This window comes from Salmo salar, chromosome 22 (assembly GCF_965601325.2).
Source record: "Salmo salar chromosome 22, fSalSal1, whole genome shotgun sequence".
Classification (NCBI taxonomy): domain Eukaryota; kingdom Metazoa; phylum Chordata; class Actinopteri; order Salmoniformes; family Salmonidae; genus Salmo; species Salmo salar.
Genome location: NC_138312.1, coordinates 42,445,016 through 42,470,745, shown reverse-complemented (window position 1 = coordinate 42,470,745; position 25,730 = coordinate 42,445,016). Strand labels below are relative to the sequence as shown.

Sequence of the window (25,730 nt, the reverse complement as noted above, 5' to 3'; positions counted from 1 at the left end):
GGTCAAACTATCTTCACAGGCTATGGTTGAAACCTATGACCAGAACTGAAGAATTCACCTTAATAATAAATAAATACATAATCTGGATAATAAAGCATATGCATCTATCATCACATTTGCAGACAAACAGTAAAATACTATTCCTAATGTGATGACTAGGCCTATGACTAGATTTGGTACCAGTAGCCTAGTCACTGCAGGTTATTGAACTCAACGACTATTTGCAAAAATTACCTTCTGTACAGAGCGCACATTCGAGGCCCAGGGGTAAATTATTTTAGGCTGTCCTGGAAAATGTTGTCCTTTTACAAAACAATTGACGTCATTTTACAGACTGGAGAAATTAGCATCATCTTTTTTTATACCACAAAAAGACCAAAATGACAGGCTACTTTGATATTGACAAACTGAAAACAATAAAAATGATCTCCTCTTGAATGAAACCAATAGCGTATGTGTACAAAAGGGAGACACATAGATTGTACAATATGATGTCAATCTAATCTAATTACATAATTCTTGCTATTTTTATTCAATTTACCAGGGGGTGCTGCAGCATCTCCAGCACCCGTACTTCCCGCGGCTATGAATTGCAGGCTTTGGTTTCAACCTACAACTAACTAAAAACACATTGCTCATATTACAAGGGGAAGGATGAGAAGATAAAAAATCCAATATAATGTCTGTGTAAACCAATAAGGGTGATCATAAAAACTGGTGTCACCAGTCTTTGACCTCTGTGACCTCTAGGTATGAGGTAATTTCCTTTTCTGTGTTAGTCAACTCCCTGATTTGATTGGAGACAGCATCTGGATATAGCAATTGGCCATTGCCCAAAAAAGGGCAAGGGAAATCTAATGTGAACCCATCTTTTTCAGACCCTCAGCATTTCAATTAAATTCAATGAGTGAAATCATTTTGATTTCACTCATTGTAAAAATGCACTGAATTCAAGGATTTTCTACACAAAGGGTATTTTCTAATTCAACTCTACAAACAAGACAGAGCTTTTGTGTTTCAATAATGTCTCATTAAAGTTCACATGATCAGGCTGAATCCTTATAGCAATAGTTTACCATTGTGAACATACTGCCACCATGTTCACAGAGCTGCTCAAAGTGTCTTCACATACAGAGTCTTGAAGATATTACGGGCCAGTTACAAAAGGTCGTACAAGACAAATAACAAGTGGTCATACTGTGCCAAAGAGTTGGACTAAGATAGACATCTGATAGGACTCTTACTGCATTGGGTTTCATGAGTGCTCAACGGGGGCACCGCTCCATGTGTCAAGGAAAGTATGACTTGAGAAAGAGAGATTGATACAGTAGATTTTGACAGCAAGTTACAGAGAGGAGATTGAGAATGAGAGCGCAAGTAAGAGGAACAAGATAGAGAGAGAGGGTGGCTGGGGGAGGGACGAAGACAGAGAGAAATAGGAGGGGTTTTAATACTGCCTCTCAAAAAAAAATGTAATGAGGTACCAGTGAGGAGAGGCGGTCACACACACACCCACACCCACACCCAATCCACACTCAGACTCGCTCAGTCATTCAGTCAGTGAAGACAGATATGGCTAAGCAGAGCTGAACTTCTTGTCAGTCAACATCCGGACATTGATCTTTCCCTCATTTGGTGTCACTTCTTTCCTTCTCTTTTCTCCTCATCGTTATGCACTTCAAGTGGGAAGTAATTGAATCATCACCAGAGACAGGAACTCTGCTCCAATGACTCTAAAACTGGACTCTACTCTTTTCTACTTGCCTAGGTCAGCCAGATGAACACACACAAACCAGCCCACAAAGCCAAGGTAGGTCCCCCACTCTGGAACCTTGGCATTTTGGGCATCTCATTCGGATTCAACTTGTATCGTTCCAAGCTTTCTTTGTTGTGGGCAAAAATGATGGGCTGGAAATTGTAAGCACCTGAATGCTGAATGCTAGATATTTTGTTATCGACCTTTGTTATTAACATTAATGACATGTATTTATTTGTTTAAAATTATGTATTCATCATGGCTGTGCATTTTGTTTAGAGTATAAGGTTACTGTTACTGTGAAGAAGATCGATGGTTCCAGTCTGTACTGTGAAACACACCCAGTGTAGCCAATGGATCTTAGGGAGTGAGAAGAAATATTGGAAGCATTTTTTTGTTGCTTATGAAATGAGCTTGGGACGCGTCACAGGTTTATGAAACAACTTCTGTGGCCCAGCTAAAACACACAGCACCACACTGAAAAATTAACATTTAGGATGACATAAGAACACTGTCTTTTTTAAAATGTCTCTTGAACTTATTTGCTAAGCTCAGCCGAGATCTCTCTCTCCAGTGGTTCTTGTTGGTTCTTTGAGCTTCTAGTTTGTGTAACCATTGTAATGCCAGAAAGGCAATCCTGTAGGTTTATTCATAGTCACAGGAAGTTGTTTGGGGGTGGGGGTGCTGCGTTTTCCCCGACAGGCAGGCTCTGGGTGTATCATACATGTATATAACCGTAGTGAATGGGCTGGATGGGGAGATGTGTTGTGAAAAGAGGAGTGATTGAAGCAGACAAAAAGCCACATCAATGGAATTAGTCAATTTCCTGCACAAAGACTTCACAAGTTTAACCCCGTGAGGTCAATTTTCGTGCCCCCCGTGGAAATGTAATTAGCATAAAAATAAATATATCAGTCCAAGTTAGAGATACCTGCTGTTTTGCATTAGATGCGTCTCAATCCACCACATCCGCTATGTCTCACTTCCGCATCTGTGTAGAAAGGTGACAGAGCTAGAGCAGTGTTTGTCAGACCATGAAAATCCCTAAAATTGGTCTTCTCACAAACTAGTCTCTATCTTTCGAACGGTTTGGCCTACAAAAGACAGACGAGTCTCTCACGAACACGTAGATGTCGGTTGTTTTGCTCTAGAATGCTCACAGGCCTCACAAGACTCGCCTGAACGTCCCCGGGTACCAGTTGAAAAATTCATGGAAGTATACTGATGAAAAATATAAACGCAACATGCAACAATTTCAAAGATTTTATTGAGTTACATTTCATAAAAGGAAATCAGTCAATTTAAATGAATTCCTTAAGCCCTAATCTGTGGATTTCCTATTACTCAGAATACAGATATGCATCGGTTGGTCACAGATACCTTAAAAAAAATTGGCCACACAATGTGCCTCAGGATCTCGTCACGGTACCTCTTTGCATTCAAATCAAATCAAATCAAAATCTATTTGTCACGTGCGCCAAACACAACAGGTGTAGACCTTACAGTGAAATGCTTACTTACAAGCCCTAACCAACAGTGCAGTTTTTAAGTAAAAAATAGGTATTAGGTAAACAATAAATAATTCAAGTAAAATAAAAAGTCAAAAACAGTCAAAAATAACTGGTACCGCTTGCCATGACGTAGCAGAGAGAACAGTCTATGACTGGGGTGGCTGGAGTCTTTGACAATTTTTAGGGCCTTCCTCTGACATCGCCTGGTATAGAGGTCCTGGATGGCAGGCAGTTTAGCCCCAGTGATGTACTGGGCCGTGCGCACTACCGAGCAGTTGCCGTACCAGGCAGTAATGCAACCAGTCAGGATACTCTCGATGTTGCAGCTGTAGAACCTTTTGAGGATCTGAGGACACATGCCAAATCTTTTTAGTTTCCTGAAGTGGAATAGGCTTTGTCGTGCCCTCTTCACGACTGTCTTGGTGTGTTTGGACCATTCTAGTTTGTTGGTGATGTGGACACCAAGGAACTTGAAGCTCTCAACCTGGCCAGGTCTCTGACGCCTCCCTATAGGCTGTCTCGTCGTTGTCAGTGATCAGGACTACCACTGTTGTGTCGGCTGCAAACTTAATGAAGGTGTTGGAGTCGTGCCTGGCCATGCAGTCGTGGGTGAACAGGAAGTACAGGAGGGGACTGAGCACGCACCCTGAGGGATTCCAGTGTTGAGGATCAGCTTGGCAGATGTGTTGCTACCTACCCTCACCACCTGGGGGCGGCCCAACAGGAAGTCCAGGATCCAATTGTGTTTGTTGTCCGTAGCTTATGCCTGCCTATACCATAACCCCACTGCCACAATGGGGCACTCTGTTCACAACATCAGCGAACCACTTGCTCACCCAATGCCACACACGTGGTCTGCTGTTGTGAGGCCGGTTGGACGTACTGCCAAATCTCTGGCAACAGCTTTGGTGGACATTCCTGCAATCAACATGCCAATTGCACACTCTCTCAAAACTTGAGACATCTGTGGCATTGTGTTGTGTGACAAAACTGAACATTTTAGAGAGGCCTTTTATTGGAAAAACGCACCTGTGTAAAGATCATGCTGTTTAATCAGATTCTTGATATGCCACATCTGTCAGGTCAATGTATTATCTTGGCAAATAAGAAATGCTCACTAACAGGGATATAAACAAATTTGTGGACAAAATTTGAGAGATATAAGCTTTTTATGTGTATGGAACATATAACGTGTATGGAAATATATATGGGATATTTTATTTCAGCTCATGAAACATGGGACAAACACTACATGTTGCATTTATATTTTTGTTCAGTGTAGATATGGAGACTGTTTAGTGACAACAATGTGGGGTTAAATACACTATATATACAAAAGTATGTGGACATCCCTTAAAATGAGTTGATTAGGCTATTTCAGCCACACCCATTGCTGACAGGTGTATAAAATCGAGCACACAGCCATGCAGTCTCCATAGACAAACATTAGCAGTAGAATGGCCTTATTGAAAAGCTCAGTAACTTTCAACGTGGCACCATCATAGATGCCACCTTTCCAACAAGTCAGTTCGTCAAATTTCTGCTGTTACTGTGAAGTGGAAAATATATGGAGGTTTCAAGTTCCATCCCAGTGATAGAAAGTTGTTTTTGAGATTTTAATGCCTAAACTTAACCTTAAACACTTCAAAATTGGACTTTTGCAATAACTTCGAAATGTTACATTTGAGAAAATGGATGAACGTCTAATTTTGACATGAGACTATGAGAGCTAGTTGGTATATAGGACCTGCTGATACTAAAGGTGTCCTATTTCAGATACCAGACACAAATATGATCATTCCAATGGCATGTATACATCTATGGGATCAATGATTTGCATGAAAAGTTCAACAATTTGCCACAATCTGGTGTCTGTTACTATGACTGAAGATGTGAATTATGTCTGAATCCTTATAAGTAAAGCATTTTTTGCTAACGTTTTCACAGAGAAGATGATTGATAAGCATTATGATAGACTGAATAATCTCCTCCTTTACTTATTTTCCTTCTTTCCCTTCCTGTACTATTGGGTGGAATTCCCTGGCACTGTGGTATGGAACCTGGCTCAAACTGCTCAGACACAGGGTATTCTGCAACATGCAACAGCGGTAACCCCAATAGAAGGGTGTCATGTTGAGACAGTCACATTTTCGAATGCAACATTTTTCAACTATTCTGTTAGAATCTGGGTACGATAGCAAATTGAAGAAATTATGAATGATTGTATCGTCCTTTTTTGTAAAACGGATTAAATAAGCATGGATGATACATAGGTGCTGTCCTATGATTCTAAATATTCTGTGTTCAAAATATGATCCACTCCCTCAAACAGTGCTTTTGTTGCAAATGTCAGAATATGCACCCAAACCTTAAAAGGGAAATCAGCAGTTGCTACATACATTTTTTTACTTATAAATTAATTATATATACCTATTGATTCCTGAAGAATATACAGTGTCTTCAGAAATTATTCACACCCCTTGACTTGTTCTTCATTTCGTTGTGTTACAGCCTGAATTTGAAATGGATTACATTTAGATTTTGTGTCACTGGCCTTCAAACAATATCCTATAATTTCAGTGGAATTCTGTTTTTAGAAATGTTTACGAATTAGTAAAACATATAATGTCTTGAGTCAATAAGTATTAAACCTTTTTTTTATGGGAAGCTTAAATACGGACTCACTCTGTGTGCAATAATAGTGTTTAACATAATTTTTAAATGACTACATCATCTCAGTACCCCACACATACAATTATCTGTAAGGTCCCTCAGTCGAGCAGTGCATTTCAAACACAGATTCAACCACAAAGACCAGGGAGATTTTCCATTGCCTCGCAAAGAAGGGCACCAATTGGTAGACATTGAATATCCCTTTGAGCATCTTGGAGTTATTGATTACACTTTGGTTGTTGTATTACTACACCCAGTCACTACAAAGATACAGGCGTCCTTCCTAACTCAGTTGCCGGAGAGGAAGGAAACCGTTCAAGGATTTCACCATGAGGCAAATGTTGACTTTAAAAGAGTTACAGAGTTTCAAATCAAATGAAATTGTTTTTGTCACATACACATATCTAGCAGATGTTATTGTGGGTGTAGCGAAATGCTTGTGTTTCTAGCTCCAACAGTGCAGTAATATCTAACAATTCACAACAATACACACAAATCTAAAAGTAAAATAATGGAATTCAAAAATATATAAATATTAGGATGAGCGATGTCGGAGTGGCATTGACTAAAATACAGTATAATAGAATTCAGTATATACATATGAAATGAGTAAAGCAGTATGTAAACATTATTAAAGTGACTAGTGTTCCATTATTATAGTGAACAGTGATTATATGTCCATGTAAATAGGGCAGCAGCCTCTACGGTGCAGGATTGAGTGACCGGGTGGTAGCTGGCTATTTAACAATCTGATGGCCTTGAGATATAAGCTGTTTTTCAGTCTCTCAGTCCCAGCTTTGATGCACCTGTACTGACCATTTCAGATCGTCAGTGATGTGTACGCCAAGGAACTTGAAGCATTCCACCCACTGCGGTCCCGTCAGTGTGGATAGAGGTGTGTTCCTTCTGCCTTTCCTGAAGTCCACGATCAGCTGCTTCATTTTGTTGACTTTGAGGGAGAGGTTATTTTCCTGGCACCACTCCACCAGGGCCCTCACCTCCTCCATGTAGGCTGTCTCATCATTGTTGGTAAGCCTACTATGGTTGTGTCGACTGCAAATTTGATGATTGAGTTGGAGGCTGGTTTCCCTTTGTAATCCATGAGTGTCTGTAGACCCTGCCACATACATCTTGTGTCTGAGACGTTGAATTGCGAATTGCTGTGATAAAACTGAGGATGGATCAACAGCATTGTAGTTACTCCACAATATTAACCTAAATGACAGAGCAAAAAGAAGGAAGCCTGTACTGAATAAAAACAATCCAAAACATGCATCCTGTTTGCAATAAGGCACTAAAGTAAAACTGCAAAAAATGTGACAAAGAAAAAAACTTTATGTCCTGAATATAAAGCGTCATGTTTGGGCCAAAGGACTAGGGAGTATTGTTTAGGATAAAAAAATAAACAAAATAGAGCTAAGCACAGGTAAATTCCTAGAGGAAAACCTGGTTCCGTCTGCTTTCCAACAGACACTAAGAGACAAATTCACCTTTCAGCAGACAATAACCTAAAACACAAGGCTAAATATACACTGGAGTTGCTTACCAAGACGACATTGAATGTTCTTGAGCGGCCTAGTTACAGTTTTACTTAAATCGTTTTGAAAATCTGTAGCAAGACTTGAAAATGGTCAACAACTAACTTGACAGAGCTTGAAGAATGTTTTTAAGTATAATGTGCAAATATTATATAATCCAGGTGTGCAAAACTCTTAGAGACTGAACCAGAAAGACTCACAGCTGTTTTCAATGCCAAAGGTGATTCTAACATGACTCAGGGGTTTGAATACTTATGTAAATGAGATATTTCTGCATTTAATTTTCAATACGTTTTCATTTTGTCAATATGGGGTATTTTGTGTAGATGGGTGAGAAAAAAATATTTTTAATCCATTTTGAATTCAGGCTGTTACACAACATGTGGAATAGGTCAAGGGGTATGCATACTTTCTGAAGGCACTGTAAATGCCACATGAGCTTAGTTTAACTGTTGTACCCCATCAGAAACCAAAATATAATCTTGTTTGTAAACAAAATACATGTAAACAAGCACTGTATAGCCTCAAAACATGTACTTAAAACTATAGTGTTGATATCATGCATGGTCATTACTTGGATCCATATCTCTTGTCTATGAATTTGACAGGGATTCAACATTTCTTCCACATGAACGGACGCTACTAATATAATTATATTTTTATAATTGTTTGATATGAGGCTGTTTTCTCAGAAAGGCAAGTCTTGGAATTCCTCTCTTCAGGAAACTGCTTCAAGATGTAGTAATAAGATTATTTTATTATTCCATTAAACATGTTAGATTTCATTATTGCATTTGATTTTTTTCATGAAAAATACATAACTCATTAATTTTAATGCTGTCATTGTGACATAAAAATCTCTATATGTACTTTTTTTCAACAAAAGTCCTGTTTTATACAGTGGGTCACAAATGGTCTTCATATTAAACAAAGAACTACTGTACTCATATTGTTGGGATAGTGGAAGCAGGGTGTTTACATGAGTTGAGTTAATTGAAATAAAAATACTTGACTCAACATCTTCAGTGCTGTTGGAGTGCTTCATTAGAACAACACCCACCCATCAATAACTGTTGTTTTTGGCCTCCACGGTGCTAGCCGATGTGTACATTAACATATTATTCACATGATGATTTTTTTCTGTTCTGTTTCAAAGATGGGATGCATGTGACCGGTGGCTGATGTCTGAGTATGTCTTGAAATGAAGTGTTCTCTGGTGTATGGTTAGGGCCATGACGTAATCTATGGAGGCAACATCTTCTGATGAACACGTGTTATTTCAATATTATTCATTTTTTATTATTATGGCATTAATCCATATAACATTTTATACTGTTGTGAAACATATCAATCTTCATCATTTACATATGCCATTTTTGCTGTGAAAGAAAGGGAAATAAATAAGCCCACAGGTTCCATCTGGTCATGATTTTGGAGAGAATAACCATAAAATACAAATGCCGTATCGTAATTTGATCCTCCTGTTGTTGCAGGAAATGCAAACTTGTATAGCCACAGGAAGTGTGTGTGTGTGGTGGAGGTGGGGAAGCTGGGGAATGTTTGGCTGCGTTACAGACGGCTATGTTGGAGTAAAGGCCCAGTGCACTACTTTTTGAAGATTTTTATTTAATATTTTTAATGTACTTCTTATGATTTTTCAAGGGGTGCTGCAGCACCCTCACCCCCCTGCCTTCCGCGGCTATGAACTTGTAGCTTGTAATGTATTCTATGTTTTAAAAGTCTTCTAAAGTTTGTCATTTCCCTAACGATAATTGTATCGTGTACGTGTGTGTGTGCATGTGTGTGTGCGTGTATTTGTTAAAGATGACATCTTTACGTCCTTATAAAAAATAATAATATTCATTTTAAATTACAATTTGTAAAAATGACAACATTGTCTTGAAACAAGTGTCTTCAATCAGGTAGAACCAAATAATTCGTATTCACTGCTGCAAGAATTTAATTTCTCACTCTGTCTTTCACTTTGTCTTTCACTCTCTCTTTTTTGATGTGATGATATAGGATATACTGTTAGCTGTTCACTTTTCCAGATGTTTATAACCAGTGATCTGCAAGAGTATGGGAATTGGCAGCAGAGACACTGTAGTACTTTACAATCACTTTCAGTATGATCCTTACAAGTTTGCTCTCATCAAAAACTCTGTGTTCTCAAATAAACAGGATACAATTTGATTTTAAATGAAACTAGCATGATTTTAATGACTATCAAATTTGAAGACATATCCAAAAATGTGTCATACCCCATGTGACCTAGAATTGTATATACTTAATGTGTAATTTAGTTATCACGTGTGGATAAAAGGCACCATTGTGCCTAACATTTTGGAACTCATTATTGAACATTATTGAGCCCGATTCATGGCTTTGCTCTTCTTTATGGGAACATATGGTTCAGTGTGAACAACTAAACTTTGACTTGTTGTTCCCTGAGCAGTAGATGTAGTGGAAATATAAGTTATTGTTGTAGTACTATGTTGTAGTAGTAGTAGTAGTAGTGGTAGTAGTTATGTAATAATACTGTTCTGTTAATTTCAGGCTAGGCATTTGTGCTTCGTCGTCCTCCTCTGCTTCCCTTTGGCGTGGGCTGGCGTCCCTGGTCCATGTCGGCACTCTGTGACAAAGGGTCACCTCCTCAACCTCAATCGCCTGGTGAGGACACTTCATACCACATTAAATCATGCAGTGATATCCACGAACTAAAAATCAACTTGAAATATAGTTGCTTTCAATCACTCAAACTGTCATATAACTCATGCCCGAACATATTGATGTTAATGAAAGATTTCCTCCCAAGTTAGTTAGTGTATTATCTAAATGTAGGATTTTTCCTTCTGTGACCCACACACATAACGAATGAGAACAAAATGAGGCAGATGTGAATTCTGTATGGCTGCATGACTACCGAATTCCACACTTCTGTTTTACATTTCACTGTTTGTATCTTTGTTTACCACGCAGATTGACAATCAGTTGGAGAATGGCTGTTCAATAACCTATGCATTTACTGAGCTCCAGAGTTTGGTGAGTACTTCCTTCCTACAACACTGCAATCACATATTTCACAACAAAATGAGTTTGATGCGTGTACATAAAGGACATTATACCATAGATATACACAACATCACAACCAGTCACTGTCAAGTTAGTCTTGTTCTTTCAAGATGTGCCAGGCTGGCTTACTGATTCAAACTAATGCTCTCACTTCTGACATTACATGTCCAAGTTCATCACATCTCTTGCTCCATCCAGCCGTTATGCAAAAATTGAATTATATTTAGAAGAAAAAGTATAATGCCATGAACGAGCCAGGTTGTTCATCCCCTGGAATGGAAATGTTTTGAAAATACCTCTGAACAGTAGATAGATAAAGAGAGAGAGCTGTGTGGCAGTATGGAGTCAAGTCCCCCCCCCCTAGTTTAACTTGACAACGATCAGGAAATGGTTTACAGGTTAACAGTTTACTGCAGTGGGCTAAATCAAGGTCACACAGAGTGTTTCTTGGTAGTCTTAAACAAATGTACTTTGTAACAAAAGTATACACCTCACAAACATGTTTATGGGCTTAAAAAAAGAAGACCCCTGTACCATGTCAGATTTAGAGTTTAAATGTATTTTGAGTTTGCATCCCAATATTATACTTCATATACATGAAAGAAGACAATATTATACTTTATATACATGAAAGAAGACTGAAATATAACAAAACTGTTTGACATAGAAACACCGCCGTTTACATTTTTTTAAGGTTTATTATTTATGACATTATGAAAAATTTTGGTAACATTCCACCCATGCGGCCACTAGGTCATTTGACTGCAGGAAAGGGCTATCAAGGTTTCTGAACTGGTGAAGGTCTGTTTAAAGTTTGTGCCAATAACTACCACAAGGACCTGTTGGTACGTAGCTAACTTTTCCTGCACCTCCAATTAAGTCTAGTGATACAGGAAGCAAAGTCACTATGGCTAAGTGGAAATTATTGTTGAGTCATGAGTGACTTTCCAGGTCTGCTTTGGAAAGGAAGTTCAAGCCTCAATGGAAATCTGTGTTAAAAAATGCAGTGATGATAGGTTTCTTTCTCCTTTGAACCACAGAGTGAAGTCTGTTATGTGAAAGCAACCTTTCCACAAATCCTGGAGCTTCTGAACACAAACTTCAATTATGTCATGAAGTCGGACAACGGGCGCTATGTCAAATCCCTGAAGAAGGTCATATACAACCTTTACTCCCACAACTGCATACCTGAAATCAACGAGGAGATTGAGGTGCGTGCTACTTACTTATGAGCATTGCTACTCTAGTCTGGGAATAGGCTTAGCTAAATCTCTTCCAAAGGTCTGTTGGATTGTGCCAGACTTCAACTTTTATTGATGGCAGCATAATTACTTCTCAGAAGTAAACAAAGTAAAACAGTGCTTGGGTTGTTGGTGCATGAAGTGCAGCCTTATTAAATTGGACTACATGAAAAGGCATAGTAGTATGCAGTGATGTTAATAATGTTTATCTTAAATTCCAATAGGACATGGTAACTCTAAACACATTGCTTTATTACAATATGGCTCCTTAGATATATATTATGTTCTCTAAACATTTTAAGCTGTTCAGTGATCATGATGGTTAGATAGATCAAATAGATAAAGTAGGGATAAAATACAACCAATCAAGCAATCCAGCTTCCTCAGACCTCAAATCAATTCAATTTACAGAGTACAGAGGAAAAGTCACCAATATTCAATTTAGCATTGCATTCTTTCTTCAATGAGATTTTGACCCCTGATATGGCAGGGTTAATAGAATATGTTTAACAGCATGGAAAAAAATGTGATCTCTATTAAGTTGGCTTGGGGAGGTAGCAGGGCCCAGGAGACAGCATAAGCATGCACACTTCAGAATGCCAGTAAGTCTGGGAAAATCATCTTGTGTCTATATTAGATTAGTGTTAGATTAAGGTCAGACATGAGACTGGTGCCCCGGTATGTCTCTGGGTACCCTGTGATGATGGTATCAGACAATGGTCCCTCTTCAGGTGACCCCTGTCTCTTAAGAGCATGCTTGTCCAACATCTACACTGTAAAGTTTGGGCTTGCTAAATGTGTCTGTTTTGTGAATGGCTGTAGTCTTATCCAGTATCAAATATTAAATGAACTCCCATACTATTTTGAAATACTTTTACTTTCAAGTAATTTGTTTTAGAGTGCTTCACAAAACCCTTTTAAACTATGAAATACTGAAGACTTAAGCCAAGGTGGCCAATAGCCAATGAAGTGGTGTTGGCCAATAGCCTGCTCATCTTGCAACTCCCTTCACAGGATCTGAGTTTTCATAATTAGAGTTGATTAAACATTCATTAGGTATGAGGCATTAACTGAGTGCCATTAAAAACAACTTGAAAGTATTTCAGGATGTTTTGAATTGTTAGTAGAGAATGTGACCCATCCCGTCACCACTCTCCCTCTCTCCTCTTGTCTCTGTCACAGGACAACCCAGTGAAGTTTGTGAGGGCGCACAGCACCTCGCCCAGAGAGGCTCTGAGGAAAGCCCGCGGGGTCATTGAGATGTACATGACCCTGATGACCAAGAGCAACGGGCCTGTCGACTGGAACTGTGAGGAAGAATACGCTGAGGATTACCCAGAATCCACAACTGCCCTCCCCACCCCAACCAAAGGTAGAGTGAGATTAATTATACTATACATTAATATCTATTCTAAGAGACAGTTGAAGTCGTTGTGAATTGTTTACTGTCTCCCATAACTACCACAGATTTTATTGATTGTTATTGCTGTTTGTCCCCCGTAGTGGAACATTTTATGAGCATAGGCTGGAAGGATCATCTTTCATTTGGAAGTGCTGGCTTAAAAGTTATGAGGAAAATATAACATTATAGCCCATATAAAAACCAGTCAAGGCCTAAAGTATCAACAGAAAATCTGGGAAACACGCACCTAAACAATGCTTCCTTTTTAAAAGCCAGCAAAGCTCCCAGCAATGATTTAGAGATTTTGTGTACGTGTTTACTTTGCTGTTTAGGAACCAAACATTTTTGCCACACATGATTACTCCAAGCTGTTTTCAGACTATTCTCCTAGACCTATTTATCATGACCATGATAGAGACAGTTCAAGGTGTCCCCACAAAAAATGCACCCTCCTCCCCAACATAAAAAATATTTTCACATGACCTTCCCCTTGTACTGCAAATAAAATTGCACACCCTCCCCCCTCATAGAATTAACTCTAAATAATGTTTACCACCACAAATAACAATAACTAAAGCGACCATGTGTTTATAAACGTGAATATCGACTTTGCCACTTTTGTGGCACAGTCAATGCCAAGCAGAGCTACAGGCCAGAAAGTTGAGGGTTCACCGATCACCACGGACGAGCTCACTCTCCCTGTTTGTTTCTTTAGGCATACATTACAATCAGAGCCGGCTGCAGACAATGGTGAGTTTGGGGGAAATTAGATTTTCACAATTTCGATGCCATATTTATTAATGTCTAAAATATATGCAACAAATTTTAAACCAACATGTTTCTGTGCAAGTGCACCACACAACCAATAAACAAAGCATACTGACTTTGCGCACTTCGATATCATGGTTTGCGTTTTCAAGATCACAATAAATAGACTATGTCAATCTCGACAAACAGAAAATACATCCTTACCTACCTTGAAGGTCTACCCAGTATTAAAGGCTTGGACAATCTCCAAATGTCGTTAAACTTTTTGGTGTTCTGGTACAGATGTCTCTTTCCATTCAACAAATGGCTGCTGCGAAGTTTGTATTGATTGATTAATTGTATTTGTCAGTAAGAAGACATACAGTATATGGACAAAGTACATGCTCCTTAAAATGCTCAACCTCCAGAGGAGTATGAGGGGAGTTTAAGCCCAATTCTTACAATCTTGTTTTGGATAGTCTGTAGCTTATTCTTTAGATCACATGTGTCAAACACAAGGCCTGTGGGCCGAATCCGGCCCATGACACATCTCTATCTGGCCGCCCAATGATTTGGGTTGTCAATTCAATTAGGCACGCTTCCATACAGCCCACGACGCGCTGCACTCCAAGTCACAGTAAGCGCTGCCAACGTGCTGCACGCCAAATGGAATTGCCACACACACACACAACCCCCTCTTCCAAGGGTTGCTAAGGGGTGCTGCAGCACTCCCTGGAAAATCGGCTAAAACTTTTTCCCACCTTTTTCATTTTTTAAGCATGGCTTTGAACAACCAAAAAACAAAACCTACAACACCATGCAAAGGAGAAACATGTAGACCTATTACAATCAATCAATCAATCTATCAAATGTATTTATAAAGCCCTTTTTACATCAGCAGATGTCACAAAGTGCTATACAGAAACCCAGCCTAAAACTCCAAACAGCATGCAATGCAGATGAAGAAGCACAGCAACATTTGTGCAGTAGCCTAGGCTGGCTACTCAACTACAAGACATTTTGAGTGGCCATACAGCAATTCTGCATTCAACCGCATTGGTGATCCATGCATTCCAAAAAAATATATACTGCTCAAAAAAATAAAGGGAACACTTAAACAACACATCCTAGATCTGAATGAAATAAATAATCTTATTAAATACTTTTTTCTTTACATAGTTGAATGTGCTGACAACAAAATCACACAAAAATAATCAATGGAAATCCAATTTATCAACCCATGGAGGTCTGGATTTGGAGTCACACTCAAAATTAAAGTGGAAAACCACACTACAGGCTGATCCAACTTTGATGTAATGTCCTTAAAACAAGTCAAAATGAGGCCCAGTAGTGTGTGTGGCCTCCACGTGCCTGTATGACCTCCCTACAACGCCTGGGCATGCTCCTGATGAGGTGGCGGAGGGTCTCCTGAGGGATCTCCTCCCAGACCTGGACTAAAGCATCCGCCAACTCCTGGACAGTCTGTGGTGCAACGTGGCGTTGGTGGATGGAGCGAGACATGATGTCCCAGATGTGCTCAATTGGATTCAGGTCTGGGGAACGGGCGGGCCAGTCCATAGCATCAATGCCTTCCTCTTGCAGGAACTGCTGACACACTCCAGCCACATGAGGTCTAATATTGTCTTGCATTAGGAGGAACCCAGGGCCAACCGCACCAGCATATGGTCTCACAAGGGGTCTGAGGATCTCATCTCGGTACCTAATGGTAGTCAGGCTACCTCTGGCGAGCACATGGAGGGCTGTGCGGCCCCCCAAAGAAATGCCACCCCACACCATGACTGACCCACCGCCAAACTGGTCATGCTGGAGGATGTTTTAGGCAGCAGAATGTTCTCCACGGCGTCTCCAGACTCTGTCACATCTGTCACATGTGCTCAGTGTGAACCTGCTTTCATCTATGAAGAGCACAGGGCGCCAGTGACGAATTTGCCAATCTTGGTGTTTTCTGGAAAATGCCAAACGTCCTGCACGGTGTTGGGCTGTAAGCACAACCCCCACCTGTGGACGTCGGGCCCTCATACCACCCTCATGGAGTCTGTTTCTGACCGTTTGAACAGACACATGCACATTTGTGGCTTGCTGGAGGTCATTTTGCAGGGCTCTGGCAGTGCTTCTCCTGCTCCTCCTTGCACAAAGGCGGCGGTAGCGGTCCTGTTGCTGGGTTGTTGCCCTGCTACGGCCTCCTCCACGTCACCTGATGTACTGGCCTGTCTCCTGGTAGCGCCTCCATGCTCTGGACACTACGCTGACAGACACAGCCAACCTTCTTGCCACAGCTCGCATTGATGTGCCATCCTGGATGAGCTGCACTACCTGAGCCACTTGTGTGGGTTGTAGACTCCGTCTCATGCTACCACTAGAGTGAAAGCACCGCCAGCATTCAAAAGTGACCAAAACATCAGCCAGGAAGCATAGGAACTGAGAAGTGGTCTGTGGTCCCCACCTGCAGAACCACTCCTTTATTGGGGGTGTCTTGCTAATTGCCTATAATTTCCACCTGTTGTCTATTCCATTTGCACAACAGCATGTGACATTTATTGTCAATCAGTGTTGCTTCCTAAGTGGACAGTTTGATTTCACAGAAGTGTGATTGACTTGGAGTTACATTGTGTTGTTTAAGTGTTCCCTTTATTTTTTTGAGCAGTGTATATATATAAAAAAAAGTTGCAACCCGTTATTCAGGGCAAGTGGGACAGAGCCCCACTTGTTGAGCCCCACTTGTTTAGCAAAATCACTTAGAAAGCAACACTGATTGAGAATAAATTTCACATGCTGTTGTGCAAATGGAATAGACAACAGGTGGGAATTATAGGCAATTAGCAAGACACCACCAATAAAGGATCCAATCCCCGAGTTGACAAGGTAAAAATCTGTCATTCTGCCCCTGGGTGCCAAAGACGTGGGTGTTGATTAAGGCAGCCCCCCGTACCTCTCTGATTCAGACGGGTTGGGTTTTATTTTTTTATTTTTTTTATTTCACCTTTATTTAACCAGGTAGGCAAGTTGAGAACAAGTTCTCATTTACAATTGCGACCTGGCCAAGATAAAGCAAAGCAGTTCGACAACATACAAAAACAGAGTTACACATGGAGTAAAACAACATCCAATCAATGATACAGTAGACAAAAATAAGACTATATACAATGTGAGCAAATGATGTGAGATAAGGGAGGTAAAGGCAAAAAAGGCCATGGTGGCAAAGTAAATAAAGTATAGCAAGTAAAACACTGGAATGGTGGAATTATAATTTGAAGAAAGCAAAATAATAAATAAAATAAATAAATACAGTAGGGGAAGAGGTAGTAGTTTGGGCTAAATTATAGATGGGCTATGTACAGGTGCAGTGATCTGGGAGCTGCTCTGATAGCTGGTGCTTAAAGCTAGTGAGGGAGATAAGTGTTTCCAGTTTCAGAGATTTTTGTAGTTCGTTCCAGTCATTGGCAGCAGAGAACTGGAAGGAGAGACGACCAAAGGAGGAGTTGGCTTTAGGGGTGACCAGAGAGATATACCTGCTGGAGCGCGTGCTACAGGTGGGTGCTGCTATGGTGACCAGTGAGCGGAGATAAGGGGGGACTTTACCTAGCAGGGTCTTGTAGATGACCTGGAGCCAATGTGTTTGGCGACGATTATGAAGCGAAGGCCAGCCAACGAGAGCTTACAGGTCACAGTGGTGGGTAGTATATGGGGCTTTGGTGACAAAACGGATGGCACTGTGATAGACTGCATCCAGCTTGTTGAGTAGGGTATTGGAGGCTATTTTGTAAATGACATCGCCGAAGTCGAGGATTGGTAGGATGGTCAGTTTTACGAGGGTATGTTTGGCAGCATGAGTGAAGGATGCTTTGTTGCGAAATAGGAAGCCAATTCTAGATTTAACTTTGGATTGGAGATGATTGATGTGAGTCTGGAAGGAGAGTTTACAGTCTAACCAGATACCTAGATATTTGTAGTTATCCACAAATTCTAAGTCAGAACCGTCCAGAGAAGTGATGCTGGACAGGCGGGCAGGTGCAGGCAGCGATCAGTTGAAGAGCATGCATTTAGTTTTACTTGTATTTAGGAGCAGTTGGAGATCATGGAAGGAGAGTTGTATGGCATTGAAGCTCATCTGGAGGGTTGTTAACACAGTGTCCAAAGAAGGGCCAGAAGTATACAGAATGGTGTCATCTGCGTAGAGGTGGATCAGAGATTCACCAGCAGCAAGAGCGACATCATTGATGTATACAGAGAAAAGAGTTGGCCCAAGAATTGAACCCTGTGGTACCCCCATAGAGACTGCCAGAGGTCCGGACAGCAGGCCCTCCGATTTGACACACTGAACTCTATCAGAGAAGTAGTTGGTGAACCAGGCGACGCAATCGTTTGAGAAACCAAGGCTACTGAGTCTGCCGATGAGGATGTGGTGATTAACAGAGTCAAAAGCTTTGGCCAGGTCAATGAATACGGCAGCACAGTATTGTTTCTTATCGATGGTGGTTACGATGTCGTTTAGGACCTTGAGCGTGGCTGAGGTGCACCCATGACCAGCTCTGAAACCAGATTGCATAGCGGAGAGGGTGCGGTGGGATTCGAAATGGTCGGTAATCTGTTTGTTGACTTGGCTTTCGAAGACCTTAGAAAGGCAGGGTAGGATGGATATAGGTCTGTAGCAATTTGGGTCAAGAGTGTCACCTCCTTTGAAGAGGGGGATGATAGCAGCTGCTTTCCAATCTATGGGAATCTCAGACGGCCCGAAAGAGAGGTTGAACAGGCTACTAATAGGGGTTGCAATAATTTCGGCAGATAATTTTAGAAAGAAAGGGTCCAGATTGTCAAGCCCAGCTGATTTGTAGGGGTCCAGATTTTGCAGCTCTTTCAGAACATCAGCTGAATGGATTTGGGAGAAGGAGAAATGGGGGAGGCTTGGGCGAGTAGCTGTGGGGGGTGCAGTGCTGTTGAATGCAGTTGGGGTAGTTAGGTGGAAAGCATGGCCAGCCGTAGAAAAATGCTTATTGAAATTCTCAATTATAGTGGGCTAAATGCAGAAGACACATTTCAGTTGAAGGAATTCAGTTGTACAACTGACTAGATATCCCCCTTTCCCTGTTATAGGATGACTTGGGAGAATGATGATCTGCAACAGACACCCCATCTCAGTATCAGAAGTAAAAATACAGCCAGACTGGCCAGCTACTGTGCCTTTCTAGACTGTATAAACTGTGGAGAGTAGACTCACAACCAATCCAAATAGAATTAAACATTCAAACCACACAGCTTCTGCGCTGTTATTCAAATGATGTTTTCACTGCAGAATTTTGTACTCATTTGAAAACAATAATGCAATTATTCATTGCATTGTGGTGTTGTAGGCTAGTCTATGTAGGATAATTGTATTGTCCCTAAACAGATCAACAGGGGAGCTTTTTGAGCTGCGTGTCTCATGTCTTCACTGTTCTTTCATGCGCAGTGATGCACCTGGCTTATCTGCTGCCTATCAGCTATTCGTATTTGTTCATGTGGATTCATATAGAAAATATATGCAGCTTTGAAGGCTTTTATGTATGCTATGATTGCTAGTTAGCCTATTGTAGATCTGGACAAACAATCCACCTACCACTATTGTCGCTATGAATGGTGGATAGAGAGCAGGATAGAGAGTTAGATTGGTTGACTATACTGACCTGTGGTATAGTAATAGTTAGTGTGTTGAAAAGCGTAGGTCATAAGGGAGTACCAAAACACCTTGATATAGGGGAGGAGCATGCAAGCAGATGAGGACATTTGGCTAGGATGGAAGAAATTATGTAGTAAAACCTGCAAAAGAATGAATGTAAACCAAACCCCTTACATCTTCCTCTCATCTGCCCCTAGCTGAACCTGAACCGGAACACCAGTGTGCATGTCCAACAGTGGGTCCGGTGGCCCCTGATGTCTCCCTAGTCTCCCACAGTGTATGGAGCAGTCCCCCACAGCCCACCCTCTCCCAACCCACCTCAGCCATGCAACCCAGGCCTCCTCACCCACCCATGGGTACCCACAGCGCTGACCCTGGGGTGTTCCTAGGGAGTCCTGGTACCGTCGGACCCCCCTCCCTTAGGGAGCTGCAGGTGACTGTCCCCGATGGACATTCACTTGGAGAGGGCAGAGAGGGGGAGTTACACTGGGACTCTCGTCCACCTCCACCCACTGGAACTGAGTCAGACTCTGCACTCCATAAAACACGCTCTAACCCCCCTTCTGCCACAGACCACCCTTTAGTGTCTTCCCCTCCCAGCCTAGTTCTCCTGGAGACTGTTGGCTCCAAGGACAACGCTTTTTACTACCCCCAGACTGAAAGGGCGATGGAGGCTTCTGCAGACAAACCAGCAGGGAGAGGGGCAGCAGGTTCACCCCACGATCTCTTTGCTGTCCCTGGGGTCAAGCTGGTCACACCTGTCTCTTTCTTGTACAAGGTGATGGGCATCACCCTCAGTAGTGATGAGAGCACTGCCTATGTGTTGGCCAAGAGGTCACTGGACGCCAGGAACTATGGAATATTTCAGGATGGAGTTTCAACAGAGACCCCTCAACTAGAGGACACTACAAAAATATACCCAAGCACAGAGAGATATTCACATGACTGGAACCATCCGATTGGGAGCACTACGACTGAAGCATCTCCACATTTGAAGATGACAGAGGAGGAGCCAGACAAACTACACACCACTACAAAGGTCCTGGGCCAAATCAGGAAGACTGAGTCAAAACATACTAGGACATACTATGAGGAAGTCTTGAGCACAGGTAAATACTGTAGCATTGCACCCTGTTTGAACTACTTTATGTGTCCTCCTCCTGATTCAAAATACACACATTCACTTGCATAGAGATTTGGCTGTTTTCTCTGGTATGTACCTGATATTTACCTGATACTTTAAAGAAAGTATTGGTAAGTATGTGGTACTACCAAATTATGCTTTTTTTATGAATTTTAAGGAAACAATAAAGTAATGCTTGTTGCTGTGTAATACCATTTCACCATGTAGAATAATCATAAATACCATGCCATTTAAATACCATGCCATCATCCCTCAGATATCCTGTCAGAGAAGACAGATGTGGATGACGCTCCTATTTCAGAAAAGCCCAGGGATGGCTCAGAGAAGAAATTCCAGAATGGGAAAACTGGTCATTACGATTCCAGCACCTACTACCAGACAGCCTTTATCATTGCAGCCGTGTGCAGCGGACTTCTCCTCATCACAACTCTATTCAGTGAGAAGAAGGTAAGAGGGAACACACACTGAACAAACAATTGTAGTGCCCAACTAAGCTGTCAGAGACAACTGGTTGACATCTGCCTCCACATGTGGGGATTAACCCTGCTAACCAATCCCACTCTAATTCCTACATAGTAGTCTAATTGAATATTTTTTTCATTTCTCAGAGACTCCGAGCCCTTCTTCACAGTGCCACCATAATTGAAAACCAGAGGTAAAAAATTATATTTCATATTAACCTTAAATGTCATGGTGGTAAAAACAGAAAACTGAAAAGACAGTGTAGTCCTTTGAAGGCTATTTACATTAATCAGGGCGGCACTATTGCTAGGCAACAACCACAACACAAACATTCAGACATGGTGATGGTGCAGTCAACAGTGACAGAAATCGTCAGGCAATGAACTCATGGTTTTGGCTCAAGATGATCATCTGCAACTTATACTCAACTCCAACTCAGAGTCATATTGATTTTTACTCAAACCTTCTCTGGAAATCAAAATCTATAAATAGGCTAACTCTTATTGGTACGTTCAGTCCTAGTGATCTGATGTCTTCCACATGTTCAGATGAATTCATTCATTTAAATAAATGTATTGTTGATTAATTTATTAATATAAAACTGCAGCAACTGTCTGTTCTGTTTAACTTAAGTAGCCTATATTTACACAACGATCACATGCTACCTCACCCTCACAATGCCATTGACTAGTCTTCACTAAAACCTAACCCATTGTGTTGTGTTACAGCCTGAATTCAAAATGAATTATATAGATTTGTTTTCTCACCCATCTACTCACAATACCCCAAAAAGACAAAGTGAACATGTTGGGAAAATGAAATACAGAAATCTCATTTACATAAGTAGTCACCTTTAGCAGTGATTACAGCTGTGAGTCTTTCTGGGTAAGTCTCTAAGAGCTTTGCACACCTGGATTGTACAATATTTGCACATTATTCTTGAAAAAAGTCTTCAAGTTCTGTCAAGTTGGTTGTTTCAAGTCTTGCCATGGATTTTCAAGCTGATCTAGGCCACTCAGGAACATTCAATGGCATCTTGTTAATATACACTCCAGGGTATATTTTGCCTTGTGCTTTAGGTTATTGTTCTACTGAAAGATGAATTCATCTCCCAGTGTGTGTTGGAAAGCAGACTGAACCAGGTTTTCTTTGAGGATTTTGCATGTGCTTAGCTCTATTCCTTTTTTCTTTTTTTTTAAACTCCAGGACATCGCTTTGTATTCAGAACATAAAGTTTATTTCTATGCCACATTTTTTGCAGTTTTACTTAAAATATTAAAAAACATGCATCTTGTTTGCATTAAGGCAATATTCTGTACAGGTTTCCTTCTTTTCACTTTGTAATTTAGGTTAGTATTCTGGAGTAACTACAATGTTGTTGATCCATCCTCAGTTTTCTCCCATCGCAGCCATTACACTCTGTAACTGTTTTAAGGTCAACATTGGCCTCATGGTGAAATCCCTGAGTGGTTTCCTTCCTCTCCGCAACTGAATTAGAAAGGATGCTTGTATCTTTATAGTGACTGGGTGTATTGATACATCATCCAAAGTGGAATTAATAATTTCACCATGCTCAAAGGGATATTCACTGTCTGCTTTTTTTGTTGTAAACCCATCTACCAGTACAGTAGGTGCCCGTCTTTATGAGGCATTGGAAAACATCCCTGGTCTTTGTGGTTGAATCTGTGCTTGAAATTCCCTGCTCGACTGAGGGACCTTACAGTTAATTGTATGTGTGGGGTACAGAGATGAGGTAGTCATTAAAAAATCATCTTTAACATGATTATTAATAACAGATTCCATGCAACTTATTATGTGACTTGGTAAGCACATTTTTACTCCTGAACTTATTTAGGCTTGCCATAATAAAGGGGTTTCATACTTATAGACTCAAGACATTTTAGCTTTTTATTTTTTATTAATTTGTAAAAAGCATAATTTCACTTTGACGTTATGGGATATTTTGTGTAGACCAGTGACACAAAATCTAATTGTAATCCATTTAAATTCAGGCTGTAACACAACAAAGTGTGGAAAAAGTAAAGGGGTGTGAATAATATCTGAAGGCACTGTAACATGTTCCACAGGGCATGCCACAGCATTAAGGACATTGAGCTGCAGTATTATAAAGCCAAGGATTGAGAGATCTGGTAAGAGCCACTAACATTCCTTTCCACTTCTTCAGCAAGAATGAATGCTAAATTATTTATTGAGTCATTAGAAAACATCCTTCATTCCTATCCAAGCACTTCAGATGGCCAGGGTTTGGTATGTTCTTTTTAATCCCCCATATGGGACTAATGCACCCCTATTGAGATCTGAGGGAAACAGTTTAAGATGCTTGAATTCCAGGGGAGTACACTGCTGCCCTCAAATCATGACACGGTATATCATTCACACAATGACTAAGAAGTTAGACTCTCTCTCTCTCTCACTCTCACTCTCACTCTCTCTCTCTCTCACTCTCTTTCTCTCTCTCTCTCTCTCTCTCTCTCTCTCTCTCTCTCTCTCTCTCTCTCTCTCTCACTCTCACTCTCACTCTCACTCTCACTCTCTCTAGGATTGGTTTCAACTGCCAGTAAGAGCCCAATAACCACATCATTTGTCAATCAAGTAGAAGACATGGACATTTGGCGGAACTATTTTACTCGTGTCACTCTTTTGTATATAAATATCTAACAATATCTAAAGTAATCTATTTTTATAGAAATTAAGTTTATTATTGCTTGAAATATTGCTGGATTTTCTTTTTACAGAGAATCTTATGCTATTAAAGTTATACAATATTGGCCTGCTTCCATTTTTTTTTTTTTTTAAGGTTTGAGTGAATTTGTCGCTCATAGACTATTTGGACGGTGTCATGTGCAACAGAATTTGGATCTTCCATGAAATAGTGGGGACCAATCAATCCTCCAAGGACTCTTCATCACGGCAGGGGTTACTCGACTTCACCTAATCCTGATGCTTTTTCACTGACACTGCCCTACCATCAAACATCTCCAAGCGTGAATGATAGATCCTCACAGTGAATTGCACAATTCAAGAGGGGAAGAACCTCGTTTTTTATTACATCGGCATCTGTGTTTGGATGTGTCTCCCAAGTCAACATCAAACTTAAGAAAGTTTGTGTGACTGAAGTACTCCCATGACATTGTTGAATGGAGTTGGGTTCTTGAGTCAAAGTAATACCAGGTGGCATTACCTCAAGCTGACAGAGGATGTATCTTTGGGGATAAATAAATTAAATAGAAAAAAAACCACAATGTTTTTAGTGAATTCCATAAATAAAATGATGCATCATACTGGATTAATTTGCATTTAAACATTACTCTGTTTTGTCCCTTTCAAATTATGACAATGATTTAAACCTGTCTCTCATGCCATGTTGTGCTGATACCAATGAGAATGTATGACAATCTCCAGCAGTTTGTAAACCTATTAGAGCGTTCCATTCCATACAGTGAATCATGTCCATATACAAAGGAATGTGTTGTAGTCATGTGGCTTGAGGGTTTTTATAAATCACAAAAGTTGAACATGTTGAACATTTGTATGTTGGTCCTTTGTCCCTTTCAATTGCTGAATTGTGAAGTAACAGAATGCAATTGAAGTGCTGTTAATTGATGAATGTGCCGAGAACCTTCAACTAGCACTACACAATTAAATAGAAACTGCAATTCCATTTTCAGTTTGTTACCTAAATTATGAAATGTTTCAATATGGCTTGTGCCCTGTAATAAGTGCAATTGAACATCTTGACAGTGCTAACCCATATGAGTCACCCTTGGATTATGCTGTATTTCGGATAAATTGTGTTGATTCAATGCAATGTATTAGATAATGTTAAGCCCCAGGATCATTTATGTATTACTTTAATACTGTATACAATAATAATAATAATAATAATAATACAAATAATAATGAAGATTGACATGGAACTATTAAATATTTTGACTCTTATGTACAATTGCAGTAAATAGAAGTTGAGGTGTTGTCTGTTCATATTGGTCTTTGCATTGGCCACGATTCAATCCAAAAAGGTATTAGAGCCATGTTATAGTGCATTTGACGTAAAGGTAATCCGATTGAGCTGACATCTGCAGTGTTTACCGTCAATGCAATCTCAGCAAAAGTGGGGACATTGCCTTTGAAAGCTGCATTGTCTTTAGATTTAGGAACTCAATTTGATCACCCTGTTGTATAATAATTTTCAGGAAATTGCAGGAAATGTAAAACTTGTAGTGTTTTTGATATTTAAAAAGGTTTCTGAAGTTTGTAATTTCCACTTTGAAATGTCAGATTTGATTTTCCCTTAAAAATGCATCAACCCCTACAAAAATGTCCATTAATTATAATCCACATTATAATTTACATGTCCTGTTACTGTAGCAAAGTGGCTCATATTAAGATCCTACATCTATACATGCGTGAACGGCTTGAAGCCTTAGTGTCTAAATGCAGAAAGAACAATATATTAAAGGAATCCTCAATAAAATTGGACTGGAATGAA

The 25,730-nt window shown here is 40.3% G+C and overlaps 1 protein-coding gene across 1 annotated transcript; it reads left to right on the top strand.

The window, feature by feature from the left end:
* The first annotated feature begins 1,548 nt into the window (after nucleotides 1-1,548).
* On the top strand, nucleotides 1,549-25,730 carry csf1a (colony stimulating factor 1a (macrophage)). Its single transcript, XM_014167747.3, has 10 exons — nucleotides 1,549-1,810; nucleotides 10,035-10,148; nucleotides 10,458-10,520; nucleotides 11,591-11,761; nucleotides 12,974-13,163; nucleotides 19,812-20,723; nucleotides 21,015-21,205; nucleotides 21,367-21,413; nucleotides 23,308-23,370; nucleotides 23,781-25,730. Exons 1-9 carry the CDS (start codon nucleotides 1,778-1,780, stop codon nucleotides 23,360-23,362), a joined length of 1,776 nt encoding a protein of 591 aa, XP_014023222.2. The 5' UTR covers nucleotides 1,549-1,777; the 3' UTR covers nucleotides 23,363-23,370; nucleotides 23,781-25,730.

What these genes read in the sequence shown, in the direction of transcription:
- csf1a (XM_014167747.3), top strand. Translation starts at nt 1,778, where the DNA reads ATGAACACACACAAACCAGCCCACAAAGCCAAG. An exon ending in CCTCCCCACCCCAACCAAAG is followed by an intron (nt 13,164 to 19,811) that starts GTAGAGTGAGAT and finishes ATCTGCCCCTAG; the next exon opens with CTGAACCTGAACCGGAACAC. An exon ending in TGAGGAAGTCTTGAGCACAG is followed by an intron (nt 20,724 to 21,014) that starts GTAAATACTGTA and finishes ATCATCCCTCAG; the next exon opens with ATATCCTGTCAGAGAAGACA.